We start from the raw sequence: 14658 nt of genomic DNA, 5'->3' as shown, positions 1-14658 counted from the left end.
AGTCCCACTCCAGACTTCAGCACGAAACCTAGGCTGGAACTTCAGTGCTGTACTGTCAGAGGTGCCATCCTTCGGATGAGACGTCTGACCTCTCGGGTGGATGTAAAACATCAATAATACTATTTGAAAGAGTTGGTTGAGTTCTCCCCAGTGTCCTGACCAATATTTATCCCTCAACCAACATCATTAAAATAGATTTGTCTGCTCATTATTACATTGCTGTTTGTGAGACCATGCTGTGTGCAAATTGCCTACTGCAACAGTGACTTCAAAAAGTACTTCATTGGCTGTAAAGCGCTTTGGAACTCCCCGAGGTTGCTAATGGTGCTATATAAAAGCAAGCCTTTCTTTTTACATACCCCAACTTCCAGCCTGCTCTGTTCTTTTTAAATAAAAATGTACACACGGGAATAATTATTAATTTTTCAAATGCATTTAATGGCAATTCCACTGTTTAAATATAAACATGTACTAGCACAGCTTGTATTTCCCAATTATTGAATTCTTGGTTTCTAAGATTCTTTGAAAAAGTGAGAATCTACCAGTTGTTGGAGGTATACGTTCATGATCAGTGGAAGTTTTCTACACCCCACCCCCTCCCAAAATGTTCCCTTCTCAAGTGCACTGATTCCTTTATGGGATACAATTCCACAAGCATCGTGTGCACCCTAGTCTTGTCAGCCAAGTGGAGATCCTTCCTGTACAAGCCTAGAAGCCACCAGTAGATTATTCAACTGCAGGAGACAAAACTGAGACTGACCTGATACCTCAATCACACATGCTGCTTCCCAAACAGAATCAGACTGTTGCTACAAAATTAGCATTTAATTCTAAATAAAATCCTCCTTTCTGCCATTGCCCCCTCCAATTATTTTTCTCCAAGCATGGAAAGCATTTTTTAATGACTAGATTTGACACCATTGTGCTAAGTTACAGCAATTGTTCCTTCTAGTTTACCTTTATTCTTCAAACCAAATTCCTGCCACAAGGCTGCCTTGACTACATTTAGTTGGGTTAAACACGAGTTTAAATTGAAATGGTTCAAATGTGGAACATTATATGCCCCTGCAACGTGCTAGTTTATGGCAGATATACGGCAGCATTGAACACTTTAAAGTAAAAAAATTCCATTATTCTGGCAAAGGAATGTATTCACATATCTCACTAATACTCAAAACATTTTAAATGAATATTTATTTATATCGATATACAATTTAGAATCGAAGCTTCTGGAAGAACCATTTATTCTTTCCTGTCTTGTACCTGCAGAAAAATAAAAATTAATATATAAATTAACATCCTCAAAGGTTAGGGACCACTTACAGCTTTATTTTCACAATAACGCTAAGTACAATTCATAAATGATCATTAGCACAAGCCGTGGAAGGAGAGGCAAGGTAACAGAGCCTACTGCGTGCTCCAAAAATATCAGTTAGAGATATCTCATACATGAAGGTCAAGTAGATTCCCCTTCAGATGAATGTTAGATGGCAAACTGAAGCCATAATGGTGTTTAAAGGTCTGGACCTTGGGTGAAAGTTATGACAGTTTGTTCTCAACACTCATCCATGGAGAAGATATCATGGCAAGATAGACAAAGTTGAATTTGGAAAGATTACATTTAAATACTTTATTTCACAGATAATGGGTCAGAGGTAAGTAGAGTTTCTATTATTCAGTTTTCCCTGTTGGTGTGTGTCTTGTTATCAATCTGGCAGCTGGTTTAGGAAATCACTTGTCTGAGTACCTTGAATTAGCTAATCTAGTTAAAACCAAAATTTCAATGGTCTATATTTAAGAGGAATGCTCTTTTGCAAGATGTTATGGAGCATGGTAATCTATACACAGGGAACCAGTTAAGTACACAAGACACTGCAGTCTACATTTTATAGGAAAAATCACACAGCTGTGAAGTTAAGAGTGCTACTTTATTATTGACCCGCATTTTTTTTAAATAACTACAAGTTCTCATTAAATATGTTGCCTGTCTGTTGGTCAACAGCCCTGCTTTTAAACACACAAATCATTCTGTTTATCTACAGAGGTCAGCAAATATATTCACACCAGATCCATCTTCTTGGTTATGTACAGCCCTTTCACTTGCAAAAAAGTTAGCCTTTAAAAGGTAGTTTTGATCAAAAACTTGCCTCCACCTCTGAAGTAGGCAGTGGGAGCAGATCAAACAAACAAGGTCCAAGTACAAAGTTCTATTATCCTTTTACTTTAAAAAAGAGGTAAAAGTTATTTTTAAAATTAATAAAACATCTCATTTGATACCCACAAGACTAAATTTTCATCTTAAATCCACATTTGATTCATACCTTTCCTCAAACTTTACTTTGGCTTCCCGTCTGGCTTTGCGCTTCAAAGCAGGATCCCTAAAAACATCCTTGTTCACAATAGTCTTATCCAGGGGAATGTCAACTGAGTACCTGGAAATAAAGAAAACAATTGAAGCCAAGTAAAATGAAAAATTGCTTATTTACCAACTCTTGATTATGAGTTGCCCATGGGTACATGCATCAATTCACCATGTAGCAACACTTGATATTTAATAGCACAAGTCTAGGTTTTCTGAATTACCACAAAGAAAACGAACTCCATGCGATCTGATCTGAGAAAGCTGGAGCAGTGGTAGGGATGTTTTAAAATGGCCCAAGTTAGGGTGGCATCTGCTGGAGGTATATGTATTTGGATGCCACATGCGAACACGATTCAGTGTTATTTTCCTTCCTCCCAAAAGGTCAAATAGCTTGTCAACATTCACTGCCTAGGCTTACAAATAAAGAATGGCCACTTCGGTGAGGTACTGGAGGGGGATCAGCACCTGTGGAATCACACTTCAAGAAGAGAGTCAGCACCATCAGAAGGGAAGATATTTACAGAAATCAGAAGGAAAAACATAGGTTTTGTATACTCAATGACTGGAGCGGATCAAGGCAACAGGCCAACACTACTTTCTCAGTGCAGCTGGGCTGGTCAATAAATGTGGCCTTAACAGCATTGCCCACAACCCGTGAACAATAATAAAAAAACAAAGATGTGCAAAAGTCTTCCATGACAATGAAATTACTGAATTTTATTAATTGAACAATTTAGGGGGAAAATGAAAACCATTAGAGACAAACTACCAACTACTGGAACATATATGCAGAACATGGTTCTAGAGAGAAGGGTCCTAGAGAATCAAATGTTGAGTCAGCAAAAAGTTTTTATTTTGAAAACTAAATTTTCTCCCACTCCAGAATATAGACTCCTTGTTTGATAGCCATCCACAGCTGACACCTGCCCTCCGGTACTTGCTTTGCTTCTCCCAGTGATTGTTGGCAGGTTATTAATCAAACCAGATCCTGTCTTCACCCAACACCCATACACATACATACATCCAGCAGAGATTTGTGGTCAGTCAACAGGTGCAGGAACACCAGCTACTTTCCCCCTGTTCTGGCCCAGTGGCACCAAGTCCAACTGCTGCTCCAGCTAAGCACAGGTTACCTCAACACAGATCAAATCTGGGACTTTCCCTACATTTTCATAGTTCAGTTGTTCACTACTTTAACCAGGTAAGGCACTCGAGGCCCAGTGCACTTAATGTCCCACATCTGACCAAGAGTTTTTGATGACAACAGTGGGTGGCCAAAATATTAATCCGGAAAGTGTTCAATTTCCCAACGCTATCATCTCTTATCTTGACCACCAAATTCAATGATGGAGCAAAGCAAATTAAATAGACTTATTTAAATCAGTCAAACTAGGTCTCAATCTTTAAAAGGTTACACTTTACACAACAAAGCAAAATATGCAACTGCTAAAATCCAAGGACACTTGCAAAGTTATATGTGCTGGTCAAGACACTTTCATATTTTAAAGGAGGCATACGAAATACTTTCCTTTATTAGCCGAGGCATAGAATACAAGAGCATGGAGGTTAGGCTTGAATTGGTTAGGCCACGGCTGGAGTACTGTGTGCAGTTCTGGTCAACACGTTACAGGCAAGATGTGAAAGAGAGGGTATGGAGGAGCTTTACGAAAATGTTGTCTGGACTGGAGAATTTTAGCTACGAGGAAAGATTGGAAAGGCTGGGGTTGTTTTCTTTGGAACAAAGAGGGCTAAGGGGAGACTTAATTGAGATGTATAAAATTATGAGAGGTCTAATTAGAGTGGATAGGAACTCTAATTTTACTTAGATGGAGTTGTTAAGTGCTTCCTGCTTCACTCACTTATTGATTGCAGTGACAGTACTTGGATAGACAAGTGAAGTGCCGCAACCTACAGGACTACGAACCAAGAGCTGGAAAGTGGGATTAGGCTGGATAGCTCTTTCTCAGCCGGAAGACACGATGGGTTGGAATGGCCTCCTTCTGTGCCGTAAATTTCTATGATTCTAAGTTTATGTTTGCCCAGAGGAGACATATTTACGCAAGGATCTGTCAACAGGTCATCAAGAAGCACCCATCAAACTAGAGGAAAGATCACTGCTCGGCAATAAAATTTGCAACAAGAACAAACTAACTTGGAAGCTCACTTATCTCGCAGCATTTCATCACTGAAAACTGTTGCTGTTCACTATGGTCAGATAAATGTGTACAGAATGATACTGGTCCATCAGCTACTGAGCTCAATACAAAACTTGCAGTGATGGGTTGCCCTCAAATTAAATGTTCATTACTGTCACTGCAATCAATAAGTGAGTGAAGTAGGAAGCACTTTACAACTCCCATCTAAGTAAAATTGGTGAAAATTACATTTAGGTAATTTAAAGCCCCGAAATATTTGATACAACCCGTTTTCCAGCTCCCAGTCACACACTGAACAATCTTCGCAACATTTCACACCATCAAGCCACAGTTAATTAGATACAGTCAAGATTCAACTTACAAGTTGGAAATTTTAATTCCCCATAAAAGTAGAAGTGCTCTTTATACATGAATCCTGCATTCTCCAATTAGTGGAACAGCAGCCCAAGTATTCATCCTCTCCCACCGTTCGCAAATAGGGAGATGAATGATTTGCATCCAAGCTCCCAACGCCACCTCGTTTACTAAATGCCAGGCAGCATTTTGGTGAGCTGTCTTCTCAGTACCAAATCCCCCAACTGGACAGGTACAAAATTTAAGAGTGTACCAATGCTCAATCAGGGTCACTGCCTAAAGGTTTCACGCAAGGAGCACCAAGCTGTTGAGAAGGGGGCAGGTAGGGCAGAGGAAAGGAAGAAGAAACTGAGGCTAACTAACAGAGTTATCACGTTTCTCTCTTCATCTGGCCCAGACATGCAGAAAAGACATCAGACCGCATGGGGCACCACTGTCTACTTTTTATTCATTCTCTTCTCCCAGCCCCCCACATACCAAACTAAGTTATTTTGCACTGTACAGTAACAGCAATAACCACCTACACTCCCAGTATAACATGAATGTCAAATAAAATTTCAAATGTGCCAAATAAAGGGAAATCTAGCACACGTTACCCTCGTACACTGGGTTTTACGACATAGGCACGGGATTTGAAAGATTCTTGCAATGGCTTCTCTTCCCAGTCCCACAGTCACCTCTGGTGTCCCCCGAGCATCTCTCCTGGGCCTCGTCCTATTCTCATCTACATACTCCCCTCTCAGTGACATCATTGGGCAACATAATGTGAGTTTTCACTTGTACACTGATGACCCCCAGTTCTACCTCTCCTGAACCCTCCACCGTCTCTATACTATCAGACTGCTTGTCCGACATCCAGCACTGGATGAGTAGAACTTTCCTCCAATTAGATATCGGGAAGACCGCAGCCATTATCTTTGGTTCACGCTACAAACGCCATTCCCTTTCCACTGACTCGATCGCTCTCCCCGGCAACTATCTAAGGCTGATCAAGCCTGTACTTAACTTTGATAAGTACATACTTGATCATGAACTGAGCTTCCTAACTCGCATCCATTACATCACCAAGATTGCCCATTTCCACCTGCGTAATGTCGCCTGTCTCCGCCCTTACCTCAACTTATCCGCTGATAAAACCCTCGCCCATGCCTTGATCATCTCCAGAATTGACTATTCCAATGCACTCCTGGCCGGCCTCCCTAGTTTTACCCTCCATAAACTTGGTCATCCAAAATCTCTGCCACATCAAGTCCCGCTCACCCATCTCCCCTGTGCTTGCTGACCTACATAGGCTCCCGGGTAAGCACTACCTCGATTTTAAAATGCTCACCCTTGTTTTCAAATCCCTCCATGGCCATGGCCCTCCCCTCCCCATCTTATCTCTAATCTCCTCCAGCTCTATAATCCCCTAGACCTCTGCGTTCCGCCTATTCTGGCCTTTTGAACATCCCCGATTTTAAATGCTCCACCACTGGCGGCCGTGCATTCAGCTGCCTAGATCCTAAGCTCTGGAATTCCCTCCCAAAATCTCTCCGCCTCACTTCTCGGTCCTCCTTTAAGACACTCCTTAAAAACTACCTCTTCGACCACGCTTTTGGTCATCCGCCCTAACATCTTATATAGCTCGGTATCATTTTTTTTGTTGTTGATATCACTGCTCTGAAGTGCTTGCTGTTGTTCTTACCCAGCAATTCAATGTTACTGACATTCTGGTTAAAACCACCTACTGAGTACACAAACCAAGTTCTGCAAAACTTTCAGTAAATCACAAACAACAGCTTTTATATTGAAAGTGCAGTCCCCAACCTTGGAATCTGGTCTTTTTCCACCTAAATTTAAGGCCTTTTATCTCGGAGTGATTTTCAGTCCTACAGACACTTCTGAACACATCACTGCATCAACAGATAAACTCACAGACGATTTGCATGTACAATGACATATGTTCAGACACTTACCTGGTTGGCATCAGGTGGTTGTAGTTGTACACTTTCACAAAGGACTTGATCTTGGACCTCTTGGCCACCTTCTTCTTGCCCATTTTGGCAGTCACTTTACGAGGGTAACGATCAATACCAGCAACAAGGGCATGACTGTAAGGCCTGTCAGAGGTCCCATCATCGATGTTCTACAAGACAAGCACAATATTTAGATTATGGTACAATATCGAGCAGCCAAGATCAAAAATGTAGTTAGCACACCCAGGGCACAACTGGCAGTCATGCTGGTTTTCTGCTCAGCTGCGAGCACTCCAGGACTTTCACCTGGAGTCAGAAGGTTGGGAGTTCTACTGCTTGAGCACATAATATAGGCTGAGCCTCAATAAAGCAAAGAGGGCACCCTGCTATTGGTAAGGCTCTCCAACAGATGTTAAAGATCCCACTGCATTTGACTATCAACCGAGATTTTGCCCAGTACAGCTGCCAATATTTCTCCTTCAACCACAAAGAAAAAAACACCTGATCAACAGGTCATTCATTTCATTGCCATTTCTGGGATCTTCTACACACAGTCGCTGTTGCTGTCTACAGGAATAGTCACTGTATAGACATGATAAGGCACTTGAAGGGAGTCCAGGGTTATGGGGAGCGGGCAGGGAAGTGGAGTTGAGGCCAAGATCAGATCAGCCATGATCTTATTGAATGGCAGAGCAGGCTCGAGGGGCCAAATGGCCTACTCCTGCTCCTCTTTCTTGTGTTCCGTGTCTCCAACATGACCCCTCTCCGAATTATTGCAGATGAAATGAGAGATTGATCGAGAGACTGGCTTGGTCAGTCATGTACATTCTTGCAATTGTGACCTCGCCACAATAGCTCTCCCCAGCCTCATTAGTTCACCACTCCACCACCCTTCACCTCCATGGCACTGCTCACTGCTGGTGCCACTCCCACCAGTTCCAATGCCGCAAGCCAGCACAACTAGTAGGTTCTCCTCCTGCACCCACTTGATCACATCCCGCGTACCCAAAATTCATCCGCACCCCCACCCACCCCTCCCTTTTCTCAACTCCATGTCACCACTTGTAACATTATCCATGGGCAAAGCACACGTGTGGCAGCTGGGGCAAATACCCAACTTTATCATGCTAGCACCATGATTCCACAAATGTTGCTGTACACCGGACATCAAGTCAGAACTTTCTCCAGTTTAACAGCGGCAGGAATGCAACCATCAAAAGCACCAGTCAGTATCCAAAAACTCCATGAAGCATCGGGAGATACTTTGCTACAAAAAGTTGCTCTGTAAAGTAAAATACAAATGGATCCACAATACCTTACATAAGAACATAAGAATTGGGAACAGGAGTAGGCCATCTAGCCCCTCGAGCCTGCTCCGCCATTCAACAAGATCATGGCTGATCTGGCCGTGGACTCAACTCCCCGTAACCCTTAATTCCCTTATTGGTTAAAAATCTGTCAGCTAGATGTAGCTCACTGAATTGCACTGATCTCTTCTTACTAAAGAAGCTTAAAGCCACAGACTATGGTCCAACTTTTGTTAAAAGCTACATTTATAATATGAAATTTCGCCAGCAACCACAATTAGAAGAACCGTACCTTTACGATGACACCTTTGCGTCCAGCATAGCGGCCGGCCAGCACCAGAACCACCTTCCCTGGTTTCATAAACTTTCCCATCTCTGTGAAAAGGCAGATGATGTCACAAAGGCAGCCCATTAACACAAAAAATGTACCTCAAGAGGAGCGAGGAGTTCTGGCATGGCTAGCATTCACTCATCTGCAACCAACACCACCAAAATCAGATTTGACGAGCAATCAAGTCTCATTTCTCGTTTGTGGGGCCTTGCTGGTTCTTGGTTACAAGACAGTGATTGCACCTTGAAAAGGGATTCATTGGCTGTGAAGCACTTTTTGAGAAGCCCTGTGGATGCGGGAAAAAAAAGTTTTTTATATATATATATATAAAAATGCAAGTTTTTTCCAACAGAAAAAGGTGTGCTCGTGGGAGTACTGCCACTGATCTGATTGCATTGTCGGATTGTGTAACCTGGTCTTTTAACATTTACACTGTACAACCCATGCCCAAGGCCTCCACTGCACGTCGCAGTGTCTCCGGGTACAACATTAAATGGAAAGCTGGCATTGCGGCGGCTGAGGCCTTTTATGGGACGTGCTTTATAGTTAAGCAGTGAGGCTGGGGGCTGAGGGGTGGGGGGTGGGGGGGAAATCTGCGGCCCACCCAAACTGAGAGCCCGGGACTTGCCGCCGCACCAGCGCCCAAAATAAAAACCCTCAAATCCACAGCAGAACCCGGCCCCGATCCGCCAAAATAAGGCGCCGACCGCTTAAAGAAGAACCATCCGCTCGATTCTGGGCTCAAAGGGGGCCGGCTGCGGCGCTCCCAGACGGCGGATGGAGAGAGATTGAGATCGGTGCGTTTACCGGCTTAAGTGCTGCTCAATGGCCGCCACCCGCAGTAAAGGAAGCTCGCCGGGTTCTCGCTGACCTTTGACAGCCTGCGCCCGCTGACGTCAGCGCCACTTCCGCAATGCTCTTGCACAGGGCTCCCAGGCCTGGCAGAGTTGCAGAGAGAGTAGCAGCAATTGGTGCATCAACATCAACCAGTCTTTGCACATGAAAATCATCGTGAACTTTGTAGCATTTATGAAGTTTAACAATAAATATGCATACCCCACCCCCAAAAGAGATGCTGTTAAAATAGAATAACTTGCATTTATATAGCGCCTTTCACGACCACCGGGCGCCCCCAAAGCACTTTACAGCCAATAAAGTACTTTTTCCCCCAAGTGGTGTCATTGTTGTAATGCAAGAAACGCGGCAGCTAATTTGTGCACAGCGAGCTCCCACAAGCAGCAATGCGATTATCTCGTCATTACCTGTTTTAGTTGCTGATTGAGGATAAACATTGGCTAGGACACCAGGGATAACTCCCCCGCACTTCTTCGAAATAGTATCATAAGATCTTTTACATGCACCCGAGAGCGCAGACAGGGCCTCGGTTTAACATCTCATCCGAAAGACGGCACCGCCGACAGAGCAGACCTCCCTCACTACTGCAATCAGTCAGCCAGATGGGCTCCATAGTCTTGCTTTTTTTGTAGCTATCTTGTGACTTCATGGAAAATATTTCTCAGCAGGTCTTTTTGTTCATTTGTGAAGCACAGGACACAATTGGGGTGGGTGATTCCACAATTCAGCTCCCCCATCCGCATTGGGGAACACTATTTGCAACTAGCTTATGTTAAGAAATCTTGAAATTATCCGAGAGGCGCTGCTGGTTGATGGAATGTTTAATTGTTATTTATAGATGTTATTGATTGTATTAGGATTCTTGGGATTGTCTTGCTACAATATGAATGAATTGTATAGCTGATTGCTTACAAATAGAGTGACTGTTATGCAGACCAGTGGTTTTTAAACTTTTCTCAATGGAAAACCTACTGCAAACAACTTGAGTTTATACCGCACCTTTAACGAAGTAAAATGTCCTGAGGTGCTTCACGAAAGTTAGCAATCAAAATTTGACATTGAGGCACAGAGGAGATATCAGGACAGATGACCAAAAACTTGATCAAAGAGGTAGGTTTTAAGAAGCATCTTAAAGGATGAGAGGGAGGTGGAAAGGTTAAAGGAGGGAATTCCAGAATCTAGAGACTAGGCAGCTGAAGAGACTGCCACCAATGGTGGACAGATCAAAATCTGAGCTGTGCAGAGATCTCAGAGGGTTGTAGCGCTGGAGGAGGTTACAGAGATAGAGAGGAGCAAGGCCATGGAGGGATTTAAAGACATGAATGAGAATTTTTAAATTGAGGCATTGCAGACAGCAAGCAAAGGGGTGATGGGTGAACGGGATTTTGTACGAGTTAAGATACGGGCAGCAGAGTTTTGAATGACCAGAGATTTATATAGGGTTGAAGATGGGAGGCCAGCCAGGAGAGCATTGGAATCATTGAGTCTAGAGGTAACAAAGGCACGGACGAGGATTTCAGAAGCAGATGAGCTGAGGCAGGGGCGGAAACAGGCAATGTTACACAGATGGAAATAGGCAGTCTTGGTGATGGAGCAGATATGGAGTAATATTATCGGGGACTGCTTAAAGACCAAAACCACAGTACTTTCATTGTAAAAATAATTATTACCGAGTAACAGAAAAAATGTGCCATAACAACTTGTATTTATATAGTGTCTTTAACATAATGAAACATCCCAAGGCAGTTCACAGGAGTATTATGAGACAAAAAATGTGACATCGAGCCACATAAATAGAAATTAGGGCAGGTGACCAAAAGCTTGGTCAAAGAGGTAGGCTTTAAGGAACGTCTTAAAAGGAGGAAAGAGAGGTAGAGATGCGGAGAGGCTTAGACAGGGAATTCCAGAGCGTAGGCCCTCGGTAACAGAAGGCACGACCACTAATGGTTGAACGATTATAATCAGGGATGTTCAAGAGGTCAGAATTAAAGGAGAGCAGATATCTCGGGGGTTGTGGAAGATTACAGAAATAGAGTGGGGTGAGGTCATGGAGGGATTTGAAAACAAGGATGAGAATTTTGAAATCGAGTCATTGCTTAACCAGGAGCCAATGTAAGTCAGCAACCTACATTATAAGTCAAGAAACAGTAAAATTCAGAAATGTGCTGAAACGGATGAGGATTTGATGAGCTGGTGAGTCCTGTGGGATACCCTTGCATGCAATGATGGTCTGAGTATGCAAGTTTGAATAGCTATTGTAAAGTCCTGACCCTGCAGTAGAGACTCACACGAGGCACATGCTGAAGTCAAGGTCACTCAGGACCTGCACCTTTATTTCACAGCTCTCGAATGCCACACTTGCCCGAGACCTGCCTTTATACACCTGTGTGGGACAGGTGTGCAGTGTCGCCTGCAAGTGCATCCCTGGTGATAAGGTATGCTTGTGGTTACAGGTCATATCTAGATATAGTCATGTATAGCATGGTAAGATACAGTTATATACAGTGGTGTGAGATACATGACATCACCCTCCCCCAAGGTCTTATTGTCTTTATAGATTCAGTCTCTCAGGTGGTCTACGCTCTCGCGTGGAGCGTCTTAGTTGTGGTTCAGTTGTTTGCCTTGATGCCTGTTTTTCTTTCGGTGTGATTGCTGGTATCTCGCCTGGGCTGTCTGTTTCGTTCAGTATGATTGCTGGTATCTCACCTGGGCTGCCTGTTGAGACTGCCCTTTCCTCAGGTTGTTCCCTCTGTCTGTCCACCAGGTGTGGTGTGAGTTCCATATTGTAGTCTGCCTCTGGTTCTGCAGTGTTGTTGGTGAATCTACCTTTTACTTGGTCTACATGCCTCTGGCAGGTTTGGCTATTGTCCATTTGTACAACCAGTAGCCTGTTTCTTTCCTTGCCTGTTACTGTCCCTGCAAGCCATTTGGGACCCCTGCCATAGTTTAGCACAAAAACTTTGTCCCCTATCTCATTCCATCTCCCCCTCAAATTTTGGTCATGGTACTCAGTTAGCTTCCGGTGCTTTGCCTCAACAATTTCATGCATGTCTGGGAGGATTAACGAGAGCCTGGTCTTTAAGGTCCGTTTCATCAATAGTTCCGCGAGGGGGAACCCCAGTCAACGAACGCGGATGAGATCTGTATGCTAGCAGCAGTCGCGACAGGTGGCTCTGCAGCGTGGGACCTTGGATTTTAAGCATGCCTTGTTTAATGATTTGCACTGCTCGCTCCGCCTGGCCCTTGGAGGCCGGCTTGAACGGTGCCATCTTAACGTGATTTATGCCGTGGTCAACTATAAAATCTTGGAATTCTGCGCTGGTGAAGCACGGACCATTATCACTGACCAATACGTCAGGAATTCCGTGCATTGCAAACATGATTCTAAGGCTCTCCACAGTGGTGAAGGTGGTGCTCGAGTTTAAAATGGTACATTCGATCCACTTTGAAAATGCATCGACGACTACGAGGAACATTTTGCCCATGAATGGGCCCGCATAGTCTACGTGCACTCGCGACCATGGTTTGGTAGGCCAGGGACTCAGGGGGGCCTCTCTGGGGGCATTGCTGAGTTGGGCACAAATGGTGCACCGTCGGACGCAGAGCTCCAAGTCCGCGCCAATGCCAGGCCACCAGACGTGGGATCTGGCTATGGCCTTCAAGAGAATGATCACCAGGTGCTCGCGGTGGAGCTCCTGGACAAACGCCTCTCTGCCTCGCAAGGGCATAACTACTTGGCTGCCCCACATCAGGCAGTCTGCCTGTAGTGATAGTTCATGCACGCGCCAATGGAAAGATTTGACCTCCTCGGGGCAGGCATCGCGAGCCTCTGCCCAGGCACCAGTTAAAACACACCTTTTGACTAAGGATAACGTAGGGTCGCTGGTCGTCCAGGCTCCGATTTGGCGAGCCGTCATGGGCGAACCTGTGGACTCAAAGGCATTGATTGCCATGACCATCTCACAGTCCTGTTCGTCGGACCCTTCCGTGGTCGCCAGGAGTAGCCTGCTAAGCGCGTCGGCACAGTTGTCTGTGCCTTAGTGCAGTCATAAGACGCCAGCATGAGTGCCCACCGTTGAATGCGCGCCGAGGCGTTGGCGTTTATTTCCTTTGCTCTCGGATAGCAGGGACGTGAGGGGTTTGTGGTCGGTTTCAAATGCGAACTTGGCCCCGAAAAGGTATTGGTGCATCTTTTTGACACATCTTTTTGACACCGTACACGCTCCGCCCACGAAAGTGACCTGGAGACATAAGCAATGGGTTGTAATTTACCCGCACCATTGACATGCTGTAAAACGCACCCGACCCCGTACGCTGACGCATCACATGTAAGAACTAGCTTTTTACCTGGGTCAAAAAAAGTCAAAACACTGTTGGAACACAGAAGGGTCCGTGCCTTATTGAAGGCGCGTTCTTGGGTGTTCCCCCAAAACCAATCGCACCCCTTTCTGAGTAGCACGTGGAGAGGCTCCAGCAGCATGCTTAAGTTCTGCATAAAGTTCCCAAAGTAATTGAGTAGCCCGAGAAAGGCGCGCAGTTCTGAGACATTCTGGGGCCTGGGTACTAGACGAATTGCTTCGGTTTTGGATTCTGTTGGGCGGATTCCATCAGCGGCAATCCTTCTGCCCAAAAATTCAACCTCGGGTGCGAGAAACAGACACTTGGATTTCTTAACTCTTAGGCCTAACCGATCCAATCGCATTAGTACTTCCTCCAAATTGCGGAGATGGGAGTCGGTGTCCCTGCCCGTGATGAGTATGTCGTCTTGAAACACAACCGTCCCCGGGATGGACTTGAGCAGACTCTCCATGTTGCGCTGGAATATAGCAGCTGCCGACCTGATGCCGAATGGGCATCGATTGTACATGTGTTGATGGTGGTAAGTAGCTTAGACTCGGTCAGTTCTTGCGTCATATACGCAGAGGTGAGATCTAGTTTCGAGAAAAGTTTTCCTCCAGCCAATGTGGCAAATATGTCCTCCGCTCTGGGCAGCGGGTATTGGTCCTCTAGGGAGACTCTGTTTATGGTAGATTTGTAATCCCCACAGATTCGTACGGATTCATCAGACTTCATGACAGGGACGATGGGAGTTGCCCAGTCGCTAAATTACACGGGTGAGATAATGCCTTCCTGCAGAAGCCGGTCCAGTTCATGTTCAATCTTTTCCCTTATCACATAAGGCACAGCTCTAGCCTTGTGATGGACTGATCTAGCATCCTGTGTGATGTAGATTTTAACTTTAGCCCCTTTGAAGATGCCCACACCTGGCTGAAAGAGATTTTCAAATCGACTTAGAACTGTTGAGCAGGAGGTCCGTTCCTCGGACGACATGGCGTGA

At 44.7% G+C, this 14658-nt stretch overlaps 1 protein-coding gene across 1 annotated transcript; it reads right to left on the bottom strand.

Moving 5' to 3' along the window:
- Nucleotides 1–1177: 1177 nt before the first annotated feature.
- rpl27 (ribosomal protein L27) lies at nt 1178–9358 on the bottom strand. Its single transcript, XM_070864362.1, has 5 exons — nt 9273–9358; nt 8427–8509; nt 6828–6997; nt 2322–2432; nt 1178–1263 (listed from the first exon to the last, which is right to left on the bottom strand). The coding sequence occupies exons 2-5, from the start codon at nt 8505–8507 to the stop codon at nt 1215–1217; spliced, it is 411 nt and encodes a 136-aa protein (XP_070720463.1). The 5' UTR covers nt 8508–8509; nt 9273–9358; the 3' UTR covers nt 1178–1214.
- Nucleotides 9359–14658: the final 5300 nt, after the last annotated feature.

The sequence above is a fragment of the Pristiophorus japonicus genome, chromosome 21, assembly GCF_044704955.1.
Source record: "Pristiophorus japonicus isolate sPriJap1 chromosome 21, sPriJap1.hap1, whole genome shotgun sequence".
In the NCBI taxonomy this organism is placed as follows: Eukaryota; Metazoa; Chordata; class Chondrichthyes; family Pristiophoridae; genus Pristiophorus; species Pristiophorus japonicus.
Note: the sequence above shows the minus strand (reverse complement) of the source record. Positions and strands in the feature narration are given on the sequence as shown.